Raw genomic sequence first — 19,506 nt, forward strand, 5'->3', positions numbered from 1 at the left:
AAGACATCTAATATAATCATTTAGTTCAGTGGCGTGCACAGGTTTATTCGCCCCTCCTACATCCCCCTTCTGCACGCCTCTGATAAAGAGATGTGTTTTTTTAAGGGGATTTGAATGGCAAATATTTACTTTTATTCAGTTCCATATCAAGATAGATCTAAATCTTTTAAAATTTTCGTGGACTTCGTTACTTTTAAAAATGTCATCCTTGTTAGTATTAAGCTTGGTAATTAATTTATAAGTCCTTGGGAGGTCATCTTAAAAACACTCAGTCTTATTTTTGAAAGAGAAACCTTACTACTCATTGGATCGGTCTGTCCGTCCGTAACGGATAGCTTTGACAATTTATTTCTAACTTTATAAGGATGTACATTGTACGTCCATTTTAGACATGTTTTTTTATAGCTTTTTGAAACTGATTTGATCTTTTTAACGGTGATTAATCGGACAATTAGGCACAGTTTTTTTTATCAAATTCCATTGAAAAAACTTCAGAAGTGTTAACTTTATATTTTTTAATGTTCGTTTGTCTGACAATAGAATTTGTTACGCTTAGCCCCCTGAGCAGAGGCGTGCCACTGGTTTTAAAAATATGTATTTTTGAAAAGATCAGGTTTAAAAATCTACTATTTCATCAACATAATAGTATGATTATTATGTCATGAACAACTAGCGGCTACGCTTCTAGAGGTCTCTAAGAAAAATAAAGTTGGGTGGTGGAGATTAAGTCGAACACTGCCCATTTTAAATTTTAGTTTTAAAAATAAAAATTTAAAAAATGTAGGGGTAATTTTGTCTAGAGCTATTTCTCTGGAAAAGTGGAGATACCCTCCTCCCAAATAGTTATAAACCTTCCCTGGACATATAAGAAGCTTCAAATTAAATGTGAACTATATCGGTTCAGCGGTTTGAGATATCCTTCGCTGCAGACAAAAAAGCCTACTAATTTATATAATAGGATATGTTATTTGCGCATCGAATTATATGAAGCTTTCCGCGTGTATTAGAATATAAAAAATAAGATTTAAGGGTCAGGTCAACAAAACTGGTAATTACCTAATTTTTTTCGTGAAAAATTGTCAATTATACGATATTAAATATGATATTTATTAAGGTTCAAAACCGGTTCTAATCCAGCGGATACTAAACTGTTTCGAAGCCAAACTGCAAAAATACATTTATCCATATTAAGCATTCTTCTTTTTTTAGTAAGTTTAAAACAGATTTATATTTGTTCCAACTTGTTCGTTTGTCCGACTATGGATGTTATCTTAAAGTTTGGGATTCTTTTCGATATCTCCATTTTCTAATATTACTTCCTGTTTTTTCTAATTACTTTACAGCTTATATTTTCTGATTTATTAACCTTTTAGGGTAGAGACACGTCTTCGCCAATTTATATTTTAAAATAGGACCTATTTGAAGCTTTCTTAAAATGGAGAACTCTAACAGATTTTTCCTCTTATAGGAAGTCATATAATTTAGAGGGAGATTATTTTATTATCACTTGTCCTAACCTTGTATAATCCCTTTATATGATTTAATAAATTAAAATGTTGAATAAAAGTCCCTGTTAGTACAAGTGTTGTTGTGTTGACTGTATAATTAATATTTTAAAGCGAGAGAAAGATAAATATTAATTTATTAAACTTATGTCCACGGAAAGTAAATTGTATACATAAGAATATTGATAATACATACTTGTGTAACAAAAGAACGTTAAAACAAATTATCTTCCCACATTTGCAGCTAAACAAGAATGACATCATCCTTTAAAACGGATCAGACAAACAATTTTTAACCAATTTCGGGATATATCTTACATATCAAGACTATTTATACCTAACTGTTACAGGAATCCACCATCAGGGGCGTCCAAGCTTTTTATTTTGGGGGGGGTAAAATTTTTTTAAGGGGGGGGGGGTAATTCGGTTTTAGGGGGGGTAAAATGGCACGCGAAGCGCGCCGCAAATTTTTTTTACCCCCCCCAAAATTTTTACCCCGGGGGTAAAATTTGCTTGGGGGGGGGGGGGGTAATTACCCCCCCTGAAATCTGTTGGCAGAGGTAAAATTTGTTTACCCCCCCCAAAATTTACCCCCGGGGTAAAATTTTTGGGGGGGGTAAGTTAAATTTTATCAAAAATTTAGTATTAAAAATGCGCGCGAAGCGCGGAAAAATTTTTTTTGTTACAGATTTTCTATTTTGGGGGGGGGGTATTTACCCCCCCAAAATTGTTTGGGGGGGGGTAAATACCCCCTCCTAAATGGTTGGGGGTGCCTAGGGTAGCCTAGGGTAGGGGTAAATTTTAAATGGGGGGGGTAAAATGAAAAAATTTTTGGGGGTGCCTACGGATCCCCCAAATTCGTTTGGGGGGGGGTAATCGCCCCATTACCCCCCCCCCCCTTGGACGCCTATGTCCACCATGCCAATTTTAAAATTGCTACGCCAATTCTGACATGCTTAAATTAATGTTAAGAGCCATCAGTAACGAGATTCGCACTTAAAAAGTCTATAACTAAATTTTTTCTATTTATATTTGATAATGTTTTTCACTGTTTCTCTTTATATACGTTGTCCATCTGTTGTTATTCATATGTACTTAAACTATTAATCTAATCTTAAAATAAAAAGCTTTTCTATAATTATAGTCTGATCGTAACAACATCAACACTAGTATAACCATTATAAACTGAAAGAATTTGACATATTTTACAATTTATAAAGGAAGGTATGTACGTTCATTTCAAGTCAAAATATATATGAGAGTAACTACTCTATAACTGTTTCTTTAAAGAAAGTACGACAACTACAAATTTATGTTTTTAGCTTTGTTTTTATCTTTTCGAGTTATAATAACATTCATAACTTGTGGAGTGTCAAAACTGAAAAAGCAGAATATTAATTCAAAGATATAAACATAATTGTGTATATAAACTTGTTGCAAATTCTGTTTAATGACATACTTACAAGTTTAGGACTTGATTATAGAGATGCTTCGCTTTAACTATTGTACCTTGTTGTCCTAGTAATCATTGTTACTAAAATCGTTTGAAGAGGTAAACAGAACAATCATATCATACAATTTTTTATTTAAATATGTAATATTGAATGATGAAATTCAGTTATATAAATGTATTAAACATGAGATATAAATAAACTTAGAAAGAAAACTTATTTTTACCTATTTTAAAAGAAAATTTAGTAATATTTTTTTTGCTAAAATGATTAAAAATAACATCCGTTTATTATGTACAAAAGATACCCTTCTTTGAAATCTATTTTATGTAAAAGTCAAAAGATATCCTTATATTAAAGCAAATGTCTGTGAGTCTGTATGTCTGTACCAAGGAGAATACCCCCATATTTCCAAGAGAAATTGCCCCTAGAAATAATGTCAACGCTCCAAAGATTTTTCTTACTAAAAGGGAAAATAGAGGATGTCAGTTTTCCCACCTTCAACCTCTACAGAACTTCAACTAAGTAGTATATATATAATAAAAATTTCAATCAAGTTAATTCATTGATAACTACTTTCTTTCTTTGCTCCGCTACTTGCCGATATAATAGACCTTGTATTATAAACATTACATGTGTGCAAATAAAGATGAAATAAAATATAGAGTTGCTTTGCTCTTGATAAAAGGGTCGAAAATTGGCCTTGAACAGTTAGGGAGTTGAATCCATTTTTATAGAAGCAGAAATATAATCTATGATTATGGTTTGGACCCTCTAAAACTGTAATCTACCCTTCCACTTTCCCCTCTCTTGTTGAAGATATCTTCACCAAGAGAGGCAAAAGTGGAATCTTAAATTTCAAAAATCGTATCGGCGTTGAAGATATCTTCACCAAGAGAGGGGAAAGTGGAATCTTACATTTCAAAAATCGTATCGGCGTTGAAGATATCTTCACCAAGAGAAGGGAAAGTAGAATCTTACATTTCAAAAATCGTATCGGCGTTGAAGATATCTTCACCAAGAGAGGGGAAAGTGGAAAGGTAGATTACAGTTTTAGAGGGTCCAAACCATAATCATAGATTATATTTCTGCTTCTATAAAAATGGATTCAACTCCCTAACTGTTGAATGTTGGGCACCAGACGTTGCAATATGTACACAAAAAATTTCATGTTTGTGTGTGTGTGTGTTTACAGTGTGTCCCAAAAAATATTAAATAATCTGTGTGTGTATGTTTGTGTACAGAGTGTTCCACACATATTAACCATTGTGTGCATTCGTGTTTAAAGTGTGTCTCCCAAATAGTTTACCAATCAGTGTGATAATGTGTGTTTAAAGAATGTCCCACAAATATTAGACGATCTGATTGTTCATTCATGTTTACAGTGTGTCTACAAAATATTAACTAATCTTTGTTGAAAGTATGTCTGTCCCCGAAAATAAATAATCTTTTTTTACACTGAGTCCCACAAATAAAGGCTTTATTGTGTGTTTTTTTACTGGGTATTCTATAAAAAACGTATTATATTTTGCTTTTGTATGTTTTGTCTGTTTATGTTTGTTTGTCAAACAAAATTCAAAGACTTTTTAAAGAGTTTTAGTTAAAATTCTGTTAATAGATTTTCTCGTATTCATTCGAAACCGGCTGATTAGAACCGGCTTTCATCAATACGAAAAAACTATGTCTAGCATCGTATCATATCCAGTTTTCTACGAATATAGAAATGTACAATTATAAGATTAAACCAGTTTTTTTTATCCCGTACCTTCGGCATCTCGGGGCTAAAAAACTAGTTTTAAACTTATTGTACATTCTATATCCGCGGAAAGCTGTTTATAATACGATGCGAGAAATAACTATTAAAGCATTTGGTATATATTCTTTTTTTCTTGGACACCCTACATTAGTGTGTGTGTTTGTGAGTTTGTTTATTATTGTGTCACCAAAACGGAAATGTGCTTCATAAAGTACTAACCACTAGTAAGATTTCCCAAGAACATTGATACACAAGTAATTCAGCACAATTTCAGTCTTATATTGTACTGTAACAATAATACTATTGAGTTTAGAAAATTTTGTCAACAAAAAAAACAAGGATGATACAGGGATCTAAAGAGAAAAAAAACAACGGCCGAATAATCAATGTACATTTTCAATGATGATGCAAATATAATTACCCCTCCTGTAGATTACAACTTGTTGTTGAAACGTTTAAACACTCAACTTAATTAACCAACCAATAAAAATTCACTAAAGTCCCCAAAGTTGCAAAACCAACGAGTAAGAAACCGTTATTGAAAAACTTTGGGGACTAGTGTAATTAACAGCCCATTGTCCCCTCTCTATCTTATAGCATTAATGGAATACTTACGAATAGGGCTATCCAGACGCATCTCAAATGCACAAAAGCTTACTTTAAAAAAAACTATATTCACAGATATGCAAATCAGATAATAAATTGGAAAACAATATCTACGCAAGCTGCGCTTGTTAAGAATGTTTTCGTTCTTGTTTTTGTTTTGTTCGGGGCTCGACAGCCGTGCGTCAGCCTTATGGAAATCAACCTGTTTTTACAATTTGAAAATCATCTGGAAATCTAAACATAACCTAAGAATGGCGATCCCTGTTTTCAAAAAATGTTTCAAAGCATTCAAATGTGAGGCTAAGTCGCGGCTGACGCACGGCTGTCGAGCACTGGTTTTGTTGAAGGTGTTATTGATAGAGGTATAGTGGTTAAGGAGTGTGGTTGTAAAACTAGGATAACAACTAATAAAAATTTTTAAAATGCACAAAATGCTAATTTTTTATATATTAATGATAATGAAATTAGATGCACAGTCTTTGTGGATGATATATTTTTCATAGTTTATATTAAAATAGATCTTTTATGGTTCCAGGACAAACCTCGAAGTGGACAAACGCAGGAGGGACAAACGTCGGATTAATTTATAGAATTATATAATGATAAACTCTTTAACTTTATTGCTATGGTCCGTACTTTGAAAGAAATTATCAAACCATTGCATTTGTATTGGAAGTATAATAGTGTGATGCGTTTGTGAACTCGAACCTTTATCCTTTTGTTTTCCTTATCATTAACGGCAGTTTAGAAAGCGCCCAAGTTTAAATTGAAAGTTCATAATTGGACGCGGCAATCAAAACAACGCTTGCGCTTAAACCAAAACAAAGCTAGCGTGGCCATCTTTAATCTTTCTTTCAAAATGTGCGGAATATCTGTGTGATAAAAAACCATGTATAGTCAGAATTGTGGTGTTATCTGTACTGAAAAATACCTTTGAGTGCTTCCCGGCTTTACAGGAACAAAAACTTCGGTAAGAATTCTTTCTTTAAGCATTTTTAATGGAATGGAGTGATTTTTTAAGACGGCAAATTAATCTTTTCATTTTTACTGAAATTAGACCAAGTAATTAATTTATTTTTGTATCAGAATATTTTAATAGTAGTCTATAATGATTTTGTTTATGAATTTCAAACTCGCATTCAATTTTGATTAATTTTAAGCAAAAAATAACCCTAGCCTTCTTTTTATATTTTGAGATATAATTTCGAAGTCACGCAACCTTTCATAAGGAATATTATTTTATTAAATAGACGATTGTTCCAAATAAGAAAAAGATTTATTCTCTTTTACAAGATTTATTTTATCATGTATTTAACATTTTAATATTTGATTATTAATTTTGTTATTTTCTATTTCAGCATGACCGTTTTCATACAATAAATTGTATTAGTAACTATGCTGGTTTTGTCTCTTGTGGGAAGTAGCAGGTTTCGTACGTCTGTACGTAAAGATCTGGTAAACGGCCAGCCAAATGCCGTTGTACCGAAACAGCATTGGTCTGTCTAGTTGATGGAATTTGACATGCATGATTTCATAAGTAACATTAAGCTGTACCAAAAAAACTTTCTTGTACTACTTATAGTATTTTTAAGATAAGTACATATATTTTTCTATAAGAAATTCCTTTTTTACGGAAATGTTAAAAAGAAAGAAAGATAATTAAATATTTAATTGGAAAGTTGAGTTAGTTTTCATTAGTGGTCTTAATTTACAAAAATGTTTAATATTCGTTCCATTGATCATACCAACAAACAGGTGATCAAAGTATCTATCGAGCACTGAAACCTCCCATCCACTTTCCTTTTTAAACAATAAAAATAAAGGGGGGGGGGGGGTGGTCTTTTTACCTTGCCTAAACCCTTCGAGCTGCCAAACACCTTATATAACCTAACCTAAAGTTGTAACCAAAACCTGACCCCTCTTTTTTATTTCAAAATAATTGGCGATGGTTGGGGTTTCTATATCACCCAAACCGCCAACCTACATAATAAAACTAAGACTTTTAGAGTAGCTGCAAAATTTATGATAATAATCAACTTTTTAAACCAAAAGGACAATTCTATCATTAGTAACTTGAAAATATGTCTAAATAGTAAAATTCAGTAAAAATGGTGTGTTTAACTTTAATTTAGTCAAGAAATATAAACCTAAGAATAGATGTCAAATACAAAAATTTTCTTCTAAACCCATTAGAAAACAGTTATTAAGAAGAAATTTTGAGTTTTGAAGAAATTAATTGAAATAGTTCATGTAATCTTTATAAATTCATATTTGTAAGAAAAGGCAAAGATACTCTAGATTTCCATTCAGTGCTCAGCAGCCGCGCTTCAGCCGCGCATAAGCCTCAAATTAAAACCCATTTGAATGCTTTAAACATTTTTTGAAAAGAGGGATGGACATACTTGGGTCGGGTTTAGACTTTCAAAAGATTTTGAAATGGTAAAATAAATATGGTATTCATTTTAAAAATAATGACATACGACCACCCTGGGACCTTTGTGAAGCTTCCCTAAAATGGAGATTTCAATCGGTCCAATATTCATCGATATTTATATTAAAGGATATTATTAGCCATTGAAAAGCAACCCGTCCTTGTCTATTAAAAAGAATAAAATACATAAATAAAAATATGTTTCTAAGTCGGAAATATAGTTATAGAGAAATAGCTAGATAAATGTGTGTCTATTCTAAGGAAACATGATTTATGTCATATACATTTCTAAGGCAAAAATAAATTAATTTATTAAACAAAACTCAAATGTTCTTCTGAAAGATGTATTAAATTTTTATGAATTGTATATGACCAGTGGCTCCTCCCCTAGCCTCTAGGGGCTTCAAAAGGTGATATGAAGTCACTCTTAAATAGAATCGTTCTTACAGCTCTGTATTACTTAAAACCGCCGCAGAACCAGTAGCTATATTCTCTGAAGAGCAAAGTCTAATCGGTTCAGCGATTACCAAGATCTTAAGCTTCAGACAGAAGTTTTATTTAAAAGAACCCATTCCGTTAATAGTAAATAAAAATAGCAACATACCGTCAGTTCTTGGCTGTCTTGGAACCGTTTTAAGCTGCGCCATAATCCGCTCTCTCGCCGCCTCACCGCTGACTTTTCTTGCTCTTATCGCCACCCCGCCGTCTATTGCCGCCGTTTCATTACTACTCACGTCCATCTGATCTGGCCTTAGTCGCGTGAGCGCTGCTGTACGCGGATCGCGCAGCGCAACAACATGTCGGGTTCCGACTGCGGAGGCCGCAGGGAGATTTGCGGCCAAAAGGAGGATTGCAAAGGTGGCGGCTAGGAGGATGCGGGAAGTACTGTTTGTGACGCGGGGGGGAGGTGTGGAAAGGAGACGGGGGAGATCCTCCATACTCCCCCCTCCTCCATGCTTCATAACACAATATCTAAACAAAAAATCATAATGAAAAACAAAGCCACCCCGAAAAGAGCTAAAGTAAATTGTAGAGTATATAAGAGGTTAGACGAATAAATTATTTTTATATCAGCTTCGCTACAAATAATGGGGATTAGGGCTTTATTTTAGTGCATTAGATTATACAATACAGCTTAAAGTATTAAAATTTAAATAAGAAAGGGATAAATATAATAAAAAAAATCGTATTTCGTAATATGTTTAATCATAATTCTTATCTCCAGCCTTTACCTTGGTAAAGGGCATAATATTAACCTAGGATCATGGTAAGAAAACGAAGAAGAGGGTTTCGTTGTATTTTCACGATAGCTTCTACTATTTCTAGCCCCAGCGTGTGGGTCTAACCCTGCAGGGCCTACTTACGACTAAACTCGCTACTTTGTTTTCTTTCAATGATCGTAAAATTTCAATGTTGGGGGTTAGGGGGTGTTTACCCTCCTCAAACTTTGAAACCATATCTTTTACCCCCCTCAAATTAAAAAAAACACATTAGTTTACTCCCCCCCCCCTTAAACCTTTGAAACTTCACTTTCCCCCCCCTTCAATATTTTATTAGGGGGAGGGGGTGACTGTTTCTCAAAAAGCTTGACCTAACCTCCTTAAAAAAGTAGGTAAAAACTTTTCCAGGACATTGAAGTACAAATGCACTATATGTCAAGTCTACAAGAAGCTTTAACCTTGCAGGCTACAAGCCCTTTCTAAACCATTCGTAACATAACTATTACAGTGTCATCATAAATAAGATAGCTATAAAATAGAGGGAATAAAATCTTAAATTACAAGTTATGGGACTTTGAATTTTAATCAGTTGACTGTGTTATAAATTGTTTATAAAAATATTTCTCACTTGCTTCCAAGGATTTAAGTATAGTAAATTATAGGATAAACTTAATTGAAAATTATAGGCCAATGCTTTAATCATACAAAATTTAGATCTACATTTTAAAAAATAATTGGATAGGTACGTCTGTTCAAACTTCAAATAATAATTTCCCTTTGGAAGCGAAGCAACTCTGTAATCGTTAGAAAGTCCGTACGTCCATTTAAAATATTTTTAACCCATATTGACAATACTTTTATTATTTAATCATCCTTCCTATTCATTTGATTTTTGCAACAATGATTTCTAGAACAACAGGGTACAATATTTTAAGAAAACATCTCTATAATCAAGTCCTAAAAATGTAAGCAGACTCCAGTATTTTCGAAATTTTGAAACAAATTCACACAGAATTCTGTTTAGACTTTAAAAAAGCAACAGGATATCGTGTGTGTAAGTGTGTCTGTCTTTAAGAATAGGTTTAGACAAATCAGAAGCTAAATTGTAGACGAGAACCATATCGGTTTAGCGGTCAGCGAGATCCTTTAATTCAGACAGACAGACAATCATCCTGTTAGTTTTATATAATTCCTAGCGTCAGCCGTGAATAAGCCTAAATTTTAAACCCGTTTGGAAATTGAAGCTTTGGAAATTTAATAAAAGACGGATTTTCATATTTGGGTCAGGTTTAGACTTCCAGCGGATTTTTTATATTTTAAAAGGTTTAGAGGCGGCTGCTGAGCCCTGAATAATAGGGTTTGTTATAAAAATCTATATGGAACATTATCGTTCTTGTTACATTGATCAATCCACCAGCCTTGAATTTTCACAATAAATTCTATATAATCAATTAATTAATTACAGATGAGAAATTTTAACAATATGATGCTAAAAGATTTTGAAAAAAGTATGAAGTAGCTTAAAACCATCCCAAAACTTAAATCTGAAAATGAAATAGCCTAAAACCACAACGGGACCTATGTCTGTTTTAAAAATAGTAATATATTTATAAAACTAGCAGCTGCGCCATTAGCCAAGTGCAAAGATGGGCCAGAAAAATTTCTAAAAACCATCCAGGGACCAATGTGATACACTCATAAAATGAAACTCAATCGGTTCAGTGGTTAGCGATATTGGACAAAAATGCTAAATGATTCTTCCGAAAAAATTCTCATATTGATCCCTATGTGAGAATAAAATTTAATTCTTACCGACAAAATCAATTGTTATGTAAATTCGCTTATTAATTAAAATCAACATCAACAATTAAAAAAAAACTTTTATAATAGCAATAATATGAAAAACCAAGAAATAATAAACTAATAAAAAGAATTAAATATGCAGTAAAACTAACATTAAATTATAAATAAGAAAACCATAATAAATTGTACACAAGGAGAAAGGAGAAACAGCTTTAATGTTTCATTTAAAATGTAAGTAGCTAATTGTAATAAGATACAAAAGTTTTATAATCACGTTATCTTATTCGTTGGCTTCAAATCTTTTATTGAATATTGATTTGTTAGTTCAAAATTAATAGTGGCAAAACTTTTCAACCAATAATTTTAATCTACAAAGAGAGTAATTTTGTTATCAACATTGGCGTCAAATAATAATTTATTGTCCATTGTTTTATCCTTTAAGATCCCTAAGTTTTTGTTCACTAATAAGTCTAAGCTAATACTTATTATATGCCGGTTTTATAGCTGTGTGCGATTATAGGCTGAATAAACTCAGGCCGTGAAGTCAGCTTTCTGGCTGTTGGCCGTTTTTTAAATGTATTAAAGAAAAACATGACAGAATATAAGCTGGGATCTAAAGGGATAAGACAACTATTGATAAATTGATATACATACCCAATAATGATAAACATAATTAATCCATCTGTGGATAAAAATTCGTGGTTGAAACGTTTGGACACTAAACTCAATGAACAAGAAAATGAATAAAAAACTTTGGTAACTAGTGTAATAAAAAGCCCAAAGTCACCTTCCTCCCCGGGAAATAAGTTTGTAGATGCACATTCCTGTTAGTTGGCAACAAAAGTTGATAATTAATGTGGGAAAACTAAAAAATATTTTTTTTGCTTCCAAATAATAAACATGCTATGTTTAGACACATATTCAAGAATAAAATAATATAAAAATTATGTGTACCTATTATAGAGGATAGATTATTTTTTGATTGTATTGAATAATTATTCTTATTTTGAAGATAGATGGTAAAATATTGGTAATCATAAAATTTTAAGTAATGCTTACCATAAGTTCGAATCCCAGCCATTTTGGATAAACTATTATATTTGAACCAAAGCTGAGCAGCCTGCAGCCACGACTAAGCCTCAAATTTTAACCCGTTTGGATAATTTAATTTTTTTTTACTTGGGTCAGGTATAGACTTCCAGCTGATTTTTGTAATTGTAAAAGGTTGAGTTTCCTGGTGCTTAAAGGCAGCAAATGCGCGGCTGCCGAGCCCTGATTTCAATTTCCTCTTTACTGTATTACTGTAACGTATAGATGTTAAAAATGTTAACCACTTTTAGATTTCACATTTCTATTGTAAAATTTATTATATAAATTTTTTTTTAGTAAATCAACACCTACTTAGATACAAAGATAGATCAATGGAAGATAATAATGCAAAAAAAATTAAATCTAAAGCTTAATGGACTGAAATTGATGACATTTTTTTAATAGATAAAAATTGACTGCATAAAATTGTGATTATTCTTGTCAGGGTGATTGTTATTAACCTTCCCAGGACCTATGAGAAGCTACTTTGTAAAGAAGAACCTTACCGGTTGAGCGGTTGGCAAGATCTTTCGGTATAGAGTCATAAACATCATGTTACTTTAGTACATAGATAATAAAATGTTTATCTTGAAACTTTTATATTCTAAAATTAGTCAATTTATTTTAATTCATTTCAAAAATAAATAAGCAGCATTTGTATGCAAAACAAGGATGACAACATCCATAAGTAGCGAAGCACAAAAAATCATGGATGGAAATACGTAAAAGTAGATTTAAAGTTTATTTATTAAAATCAGGAATAGATTTATTGGAGAAAATAAACACGAAACCTTGTTTTATTTTGTATAACGAAGTCGGTCAAAGAAAATTACATAAAAGATGCTCATAACAATGGGAAAAATTATTTTGATACTGATATCCCAAAATGCATCAGAGATATGGAAAATAAGGGAAAAAATTTAAAAATAGCCAAAAACCTGCAAAAAAGCAGTTTGACCGTCATGGTTGTTTTCTCTAAACAACAGGGAAATTTGAGTTTGATATGTATAACTGAAAAAATTTTGGAAATCGGACCATAAATACAAAAGATATGGAGAAAAAACAAAAATAGCCTAAAACCTGCTGAAAGCCAGTCTGGCCGTTATAGTTGTTTTCTTTAAAGGACAGAAAATTTAATTTTGATATGTATAACTGAAAAAATTTTGGAAATCGGACCATAAACACCAAAGATATGGAGAAAAATGTGAAAAATACAAAAATAGCCTAAAACCTGCTTAAAGGCAGTCTGACCCCATAGTTGTTTTCTTCAAACGACAGGAAATTTAATTTTGATATCTATAACTGAAAAAAATTTGAAAATCGGACCATAAACACTGAAGATATGAAGAAAAATGTGAAAAATACAAAAATAGCCTAAAACCTGCTTAAAAGCGGTCCTATCGTCATCGATGTTTTATACTTAATTGTGCTCTTTAATGATGGGAATGTTGTCAAAAAGTTTCAGCATTCTATCTTTTATAGGAGCTGAGTAAATCCCATTTCCCCCATAGCGTTACGGACGGACTGACTGACGGACTGACTGACGGACGGACGGACGGACGGACGGACATAGTGAATTATAGAGTAGCTTCGCTACTAAAAATAGCCATTACAGTAGTTCTGCATATATTTGTCAATGTCCGTCAAATTTATTGAGCTTCGCTTTTATGGGCTGTGTTCATTCTAGTTCAGTTTAGATTGTTAACTCATGTGGCATGTGACTGGACTGAACTAAGTGTAGAGTAGATTTGCTACGATTATCTTAGTTGGGACAATTGTAATATCTTCAATGTCAATAATTAACGTTTTCCGGGGAAGGCGGGAACATTTATTATTTATCACACTAGTTCCCAAAGTTTTCTTTTTCGTTGGCTTATCAACTTTGGGTACTTGTATTAATTTTAAGGTTGGTTCATTGGGTTGAGTGTCCAAACGTTACAACCACTAATTAGAATCTACAGAAGGAATAATTTTCTTTATCATCATTGCCTTATCCCTTTTGATCCCTGCGATTTTCCCTTTCTTTTCTTTAATATCTTAATAATAATTAATACTTGTAGCTTATTTTCATGTCCTGGACACTTAAATATGTTTAATTAGGCAACATTGGAAATAATTTGACAGTTGGCCTTAACATTAACTTAATATAATAACAAGGATGACAACATACACAGTAATCAAAGACTTCTTTTATTTATATTAGGTTGTAGACCAAACAGAGACATACGATAGATATATCCGATCATTTTAAAACATTAAGACATATTTTATAAAAAAAAAACTTTAGGGCTAGACTGCTGTTTATTACAATCTAATGTTAGGTGCAGCTAAGAAGTGATTTGTTTAACCTACTTTAATGTCACGCATCTGACGAAGCAGAAGTAAGAACAATTTTAACGTTTTCAGTTATGATGCGGTGTTGAGACTACAAGCGGATGTGCTAACCGTTAAGCCACGGCCGTAGGGTAATACCTGTCCTAATTGTAGAAATTCTTCACTACAAAAGTGTTTGAAAATAAAAAAGAAGTCATTAGCAAAGTATTCTTAATTATTCTTTCATGTCAGCGCCAAATTTACAAAAATGCACACGAGCTTATTACAAATTTCGAAGAAAATTAATCTGTTTGTTTTCTAAAATGTTTCGGTTCCCTTTTAAATGCAGACAAGGATGACAACATCATGTTCAGTGTTCGTAAGAAATAGGTAAAAGGTTGAAAATTGCGAAAAAATATATCATTTCATTTTGTAGCATGACTAACAGACAGACGGACCAAGTGAACTGTATACTGGATGTTCGGATCAACTGCAGTTCACGGTAAACTATTCCTGGTAACGAATATTTCCAAAAATCTATGCATTCTAAAGGCTGCTAGCTGCTAAACGGCTGAACGTACAGATCATACCTGCACACCATTTTAAGCGGCATAAGAAGGCCTATAAATAATATGGAATAGCCAAGATCCAATGATGCACAGGGAAAGCTTCACTAAAGAAAAAATGCGTAAAATATGTCTTTTTCGCGCATTTCTCTGCACTGCGAGAAAAATATGCATTATTTATTTATGGCTATTCCAGATTATTTGTAGGACTATTTATGCCGCTTAAAACAGTGTGCGGGCTTGATCTGTATGTTCATCCGTTTGGCAGCTAGCAGCCTTTAAAATTCATAGATTTTTGGAAATATTCGTTACCAGGAATTTTTAACCGTGAACTGCAGTTGATCCGGATGTTCTTTAAAAACGGAACCCTAGGAAGAAAAGAGTAGTATCTTTTTTGTAGCAACCGAGAAAATCACAGTTCCCCCTTTACAGTTATTGACTGGCGGACGGATTTTGAACAATGTCTAGTTATAGCCGCGGCAAAAATGTGACAAATTAATAGGAGGAACACTTTTACAAAAAAAACGTATCTAACCAAAAGCATTGTTTTTCTGATGGAAGGAGTGTAATAGATAGTGCGTCAGTCAGTCAAGAATTTCGTCAGCTAAACTATAAGCATGTGATAAGTCAGTTAGTAAGAGAGGAGGCTAAAAGAAACGCTTTGCTCCAAGAAGAATTTTTATTTTACTTTTTTATTTCTCTTGTTTTATGTCATGGGTATGTAATTCCTTGTTAATATGCATAAATCACCAACAGACCATTATTGCTAATTGTTTATTTATATATTTATTTTGACATCAATTAGCAAACGTCATAACCCTAATTATTTATAAAAAGAAATCATAAGATCAAGACATAAATCAAACATAAAAACTTGAGTTTTACCTTGCCACAGTTTCAAAGACAGCCGAGCGTCTGCGGAACCTTGGTTTTAAAAAATGACTCCTTTGACCTTACTACTTCTGTTTATTACTTTATGACAGTTTCTTTTTGATTATTTTAATACTGGATAGCCCCAAAGATTAGAGCTATACCCGCAGGGGTTATGTATATAAAAATTCCTATCCCCTTAATTTTTAATACATTAGTATATACAAAGGGGGGGGGGGAGTGCTCGACGAATTTTTGAGGGAGAGAACCAATATATCATTAAATAGTGAGGGAAGCTAAGCTATGTAAAACACAATTAAACAAAAAAAAGCTTACCTATAGTTATAGAAATTTGTTAGCACTATTTTGTTGATTAACAATTCTGAACCATATTAAATTTGCCAAAAAAATTAGTTATAAAAAAAAGTTATCACAAATTTAAACACTTTTTTAGCTTCATTCACTTTATTTTCTGAAATATAAACAATATTAAACAATTATATAAGCATGTAACAAATACAAATAAAGTACAATAAATATACAGCATTTTAAAAGTGAAGCTTTTCTATAATAATAGTTCGTACGTACGTAACGGCTAGCCCTGATTGTTAACTAGGCACGTTGAAATTGTCCTGTCGAAATCAAACTTTTGTATAGAAAGCGTAGCAACTCTATAATTGTTACCAAAAATTCATCCGTCCGTCCATTTTTTTTTTTTATAGGATATTATTAGCCTACTTTTAATCATTCCTATGACAACAAAAAGTATACATATACGAATATTAAATAACATTTATACCTATACAATTTTGTTTTACTTCTTAATTATTATTCTGCTTATTAAGTTCTAACATTCTACAATAGTTATTATTCGCTTGTCCTACCATCTGATTTTAGGGAATCGCTTTGATGGATGTTGTCAAAAAGTCGACAAAAATTTAAATATTTTTTTTGAAGACACAATTCAAATATCTAAATTTCCTCAATTGAAGAAATATGTTTTATAATGTTTGTGAATCACGTTTTTAAATCTTGCTTTACAAATTTACTATTCAATTTTTAGTTTTAGGTAAGGGTTAATTTCATTTTAATTAAAGAAATTTTAATTGAGAATCGTTTTTAGAAAAGTTGTTTGTCGGTTTGTATGTATCAATCAAATGCATATTTTTAATTTCAAAATGCTCAGCGAGGAAACATCGAACTGTAGATTACACTGGTACCAATTTTTTTTTTAAATAGACACATTCTCTCATTTGCTAATATAGCAATTTTTGGTCCTTTTATTGAACCTTGACTGGATGATTCACACTTTTGACCAATAACGAATTTAAAGGGTTAATTTGTTTTTCATTATCGGGGATGTACATCAATTTATTGTCTATTGTCTTATTTAGTATCCCTGCAATATACTTTACTAAAATTTTTAAAAATCCTTTTGGTAAGTTCGGTCATCCAGTAGGTGGAGAAGGGATGAAAAAAGTGGGTGGATGAGGGGATCGTTATTTTAGCCATCTACTAGTTTTACCTTATAATATTGAAATACTTCACATTTTATCGCCGAAGGCTGTATTAACATTATGGACTTTGGAGTGATATTGACATTTTTTCTGTTCTTTTTAAAGAAAAATACTCAATATTAATAACTAATCCGGCATTGACCTTATTCTTTCTCCCTGATTTAAAAACCTAATCCCAGAATTTTTGTATGTCTATGATATGATTTCTTTTGTGGGTTAATAATAGCGCCGACAAAAATTACATTCTCATTAAAAAATGCATAGAAAAATGTTCACAAAAAATGTTGAAAACCTATTGTTGGAAGGGATATATAATAATTTTTATGTCTATAATTCTTTGGGCCTACACTTTTCTAATCATTTTCTTGTTTATTTATCTAAATAACTAATTAATACGGAATAGTATTTAAGGACGTCCAAGCCTTTGTTTCATAGATTAGAAGGGTAATTTAATCTATTTTCAAAATTTAAAGTTTGGTAAAATGAGGGGGTTTAAAGTTTGAGGGTGGTAAACACCCCTTTATACTCCACTCCCTCATTGGATGTATTTGATTTTAATTTTTATGTTCCTTATTTTTATGAAAAAAATCCTCTGTCCCGGCGGTTAAATCAAAAAATACTTTTAAACGCATAAAAATACGACAATTTTGTAAATGTATTTTTACACGGAAAGTAATGAGTTTCAATTCCCTTTATAAAGGAAATCGTAAAACGTAAAATTTGAACCAGATTATCAAAAGATAAGTTAGTATCCCATGCGTAACAGGTAGTCTGTCTATATATGTCGCTAAGATCTCGATAACGGCTGTACAGATCGTTCCACAAGGGATACTGTTCCAAAAGTAACCAAATGTGGGAGGTATCTGATCTTTCTGTAATAGGAATCAGTTTAAAGTTGATAGGATAACTCTAACTTAACTAAATGAACGATAAGATGCATCCATTATGGACGGACAAACCGTTTCTTAAATGCAGGGAAGCTATGATTCCAAAAAGTGAAAAAGGAAATTAATATAGAGATGAATGACTTGTAGAGTGACATCACTACTAAATGATAAGAAAATAAATTTTGTTGTTTTTTAAACATTTAAAAAACGTTACAAAAATAATATTGCATAAGTATCTGTGTAAAATATTAAAGTACAAAAGTTTAAAGAAAATACTATGAATGGTTTGTTTAAAATGTTTTTTCTTCAGTGAAGAAAGCAAAAGAATGAATGTGTAATTTTTTCAGAAAATGTAATTAAAAACAAGGATGAAATTCATAAAACACGAAGATTTTTTTTTGTCTGTAGCTGAAGACCTCGCTAACCACTCGACCAATATGGATTCATCTTTACAGTGAAGATCGTATGGGAAGGATTATAACCATAACTCCAACCTCGCAGGAAAATTCAACCATGGTAAAAATAAAATGCCCTCCCAATAAATAAAAAAAGAATATACAAAAAAGATATATATATATATTTTTTTTTGGGGGGGGGGGGTAATTTTCTTTTTTATTTTCTTGGGGGGTGTCCACACCCCTAAGAAAATAGCTTAAAAGCACCACAGGACAAATAGGTATATTCCCTGATGAGTAAAATCAAATTAGTTTAGCAGTTACAGAGATCTTAAGCTTGAGACGGATGGATAGACATCCTTATGCATATCATAGATAGAATAAAAATGATATAAGAAAAGTTTTACTTAAAAAGTTTGAGGAACTTTTTATGGTCGTTTTATGGCCATTTTAAATAAATGCCTAAAAAATCAAGGTTACTTGAACCTCAGGAATCTTAAGGGATAAGATAATAACCGATAAAAGATGAAACACAAAATTACCCTTTTGTAGATTACAATAAGTGGTTGAGACGTTTGGACACTCAACTTAATGAATCAACCAATCAAAATAAAATAAAAGTCCCCAAAGTTTTAAAGAAAACGTTATCATGAAACTTTGGGTACTTGTGTAATATACAGCCTGATGTCCCCTCCCTCCCTGCTTGAGCCTAAACAAATTCATGAACAGTTTATGATATAAATAGAATGTAGTGCAGCAATAACAAGCTGAAGTTATATCTACAGTAAATTTTGATGTTTTATAAAAAACCAAATTTAAAAATATTAAAACAAGGATGACAACATCCATAAAAGCGAAGCTCTGAAACGGTAGGACAAACGAACATTAACGCTTGTATAATGTCAGAACTGAATAATCAGAATGCGAATGTATAAGAGTCAAAGCAAAATTGTAAGCAAAGTTGTTGAAAACTGCTTGATACAGGATAATGATTATGGACATACTTACATTTTTAGGACTTGATTATAGAGTTGCTTCGCTTATAATATTGTACTTTGTTGTCCCAGGAATCAGTATACCAAAAATCAGACCAATCG

General features: G+C 32.0%; 1 protein-coding gene across 1 annotated transcript in view; it reads right to left on the bottom strand.

Annotated features, from left to right (window-relative positions):
• LOC145330440 (uncharacterized) overlaps positions 1 to 16,084 on the bottom strand; it is a 29,283-nt gene extending 13,199 nt beyond the window's left edge. Inside the window, exons 1-2 of the mRNA XM_080175074.1 lie at positions 15,947 to 16,084; positions 8,354 to 8,721 (exon numbers count right to left, since the gene is read on the bottom strand). Of these exons, the coding sequence (XP_080031200.1) occupies positions 8,354 to 8,711 (358 nt within the window). The 5' untranslated portion in view covers positions 8,712 to 8,721; positions 15,947 to 16,084. The remainder of the gene's footprint in view (positions 1 to 8,353; positions 8,722 to 15,946) is intronic.
• Between the last annotated feature and the right edge of the window lie 3,422 nt (positions 16,085 to 19,506).

Source organism: Acartia tonsa, chromosome 10, assembly GCF_053477335.1.
Source record: "Acartia tonsa isolate MP-2025a chromosome 10, ASM5347733v1, whole genome shotgun sequence".
NCBI lineage: Eukaryota > Metazoa > Arthropoda > Copepoda > Calanoida > Acartiidae > Acartia > Acartia tonsa.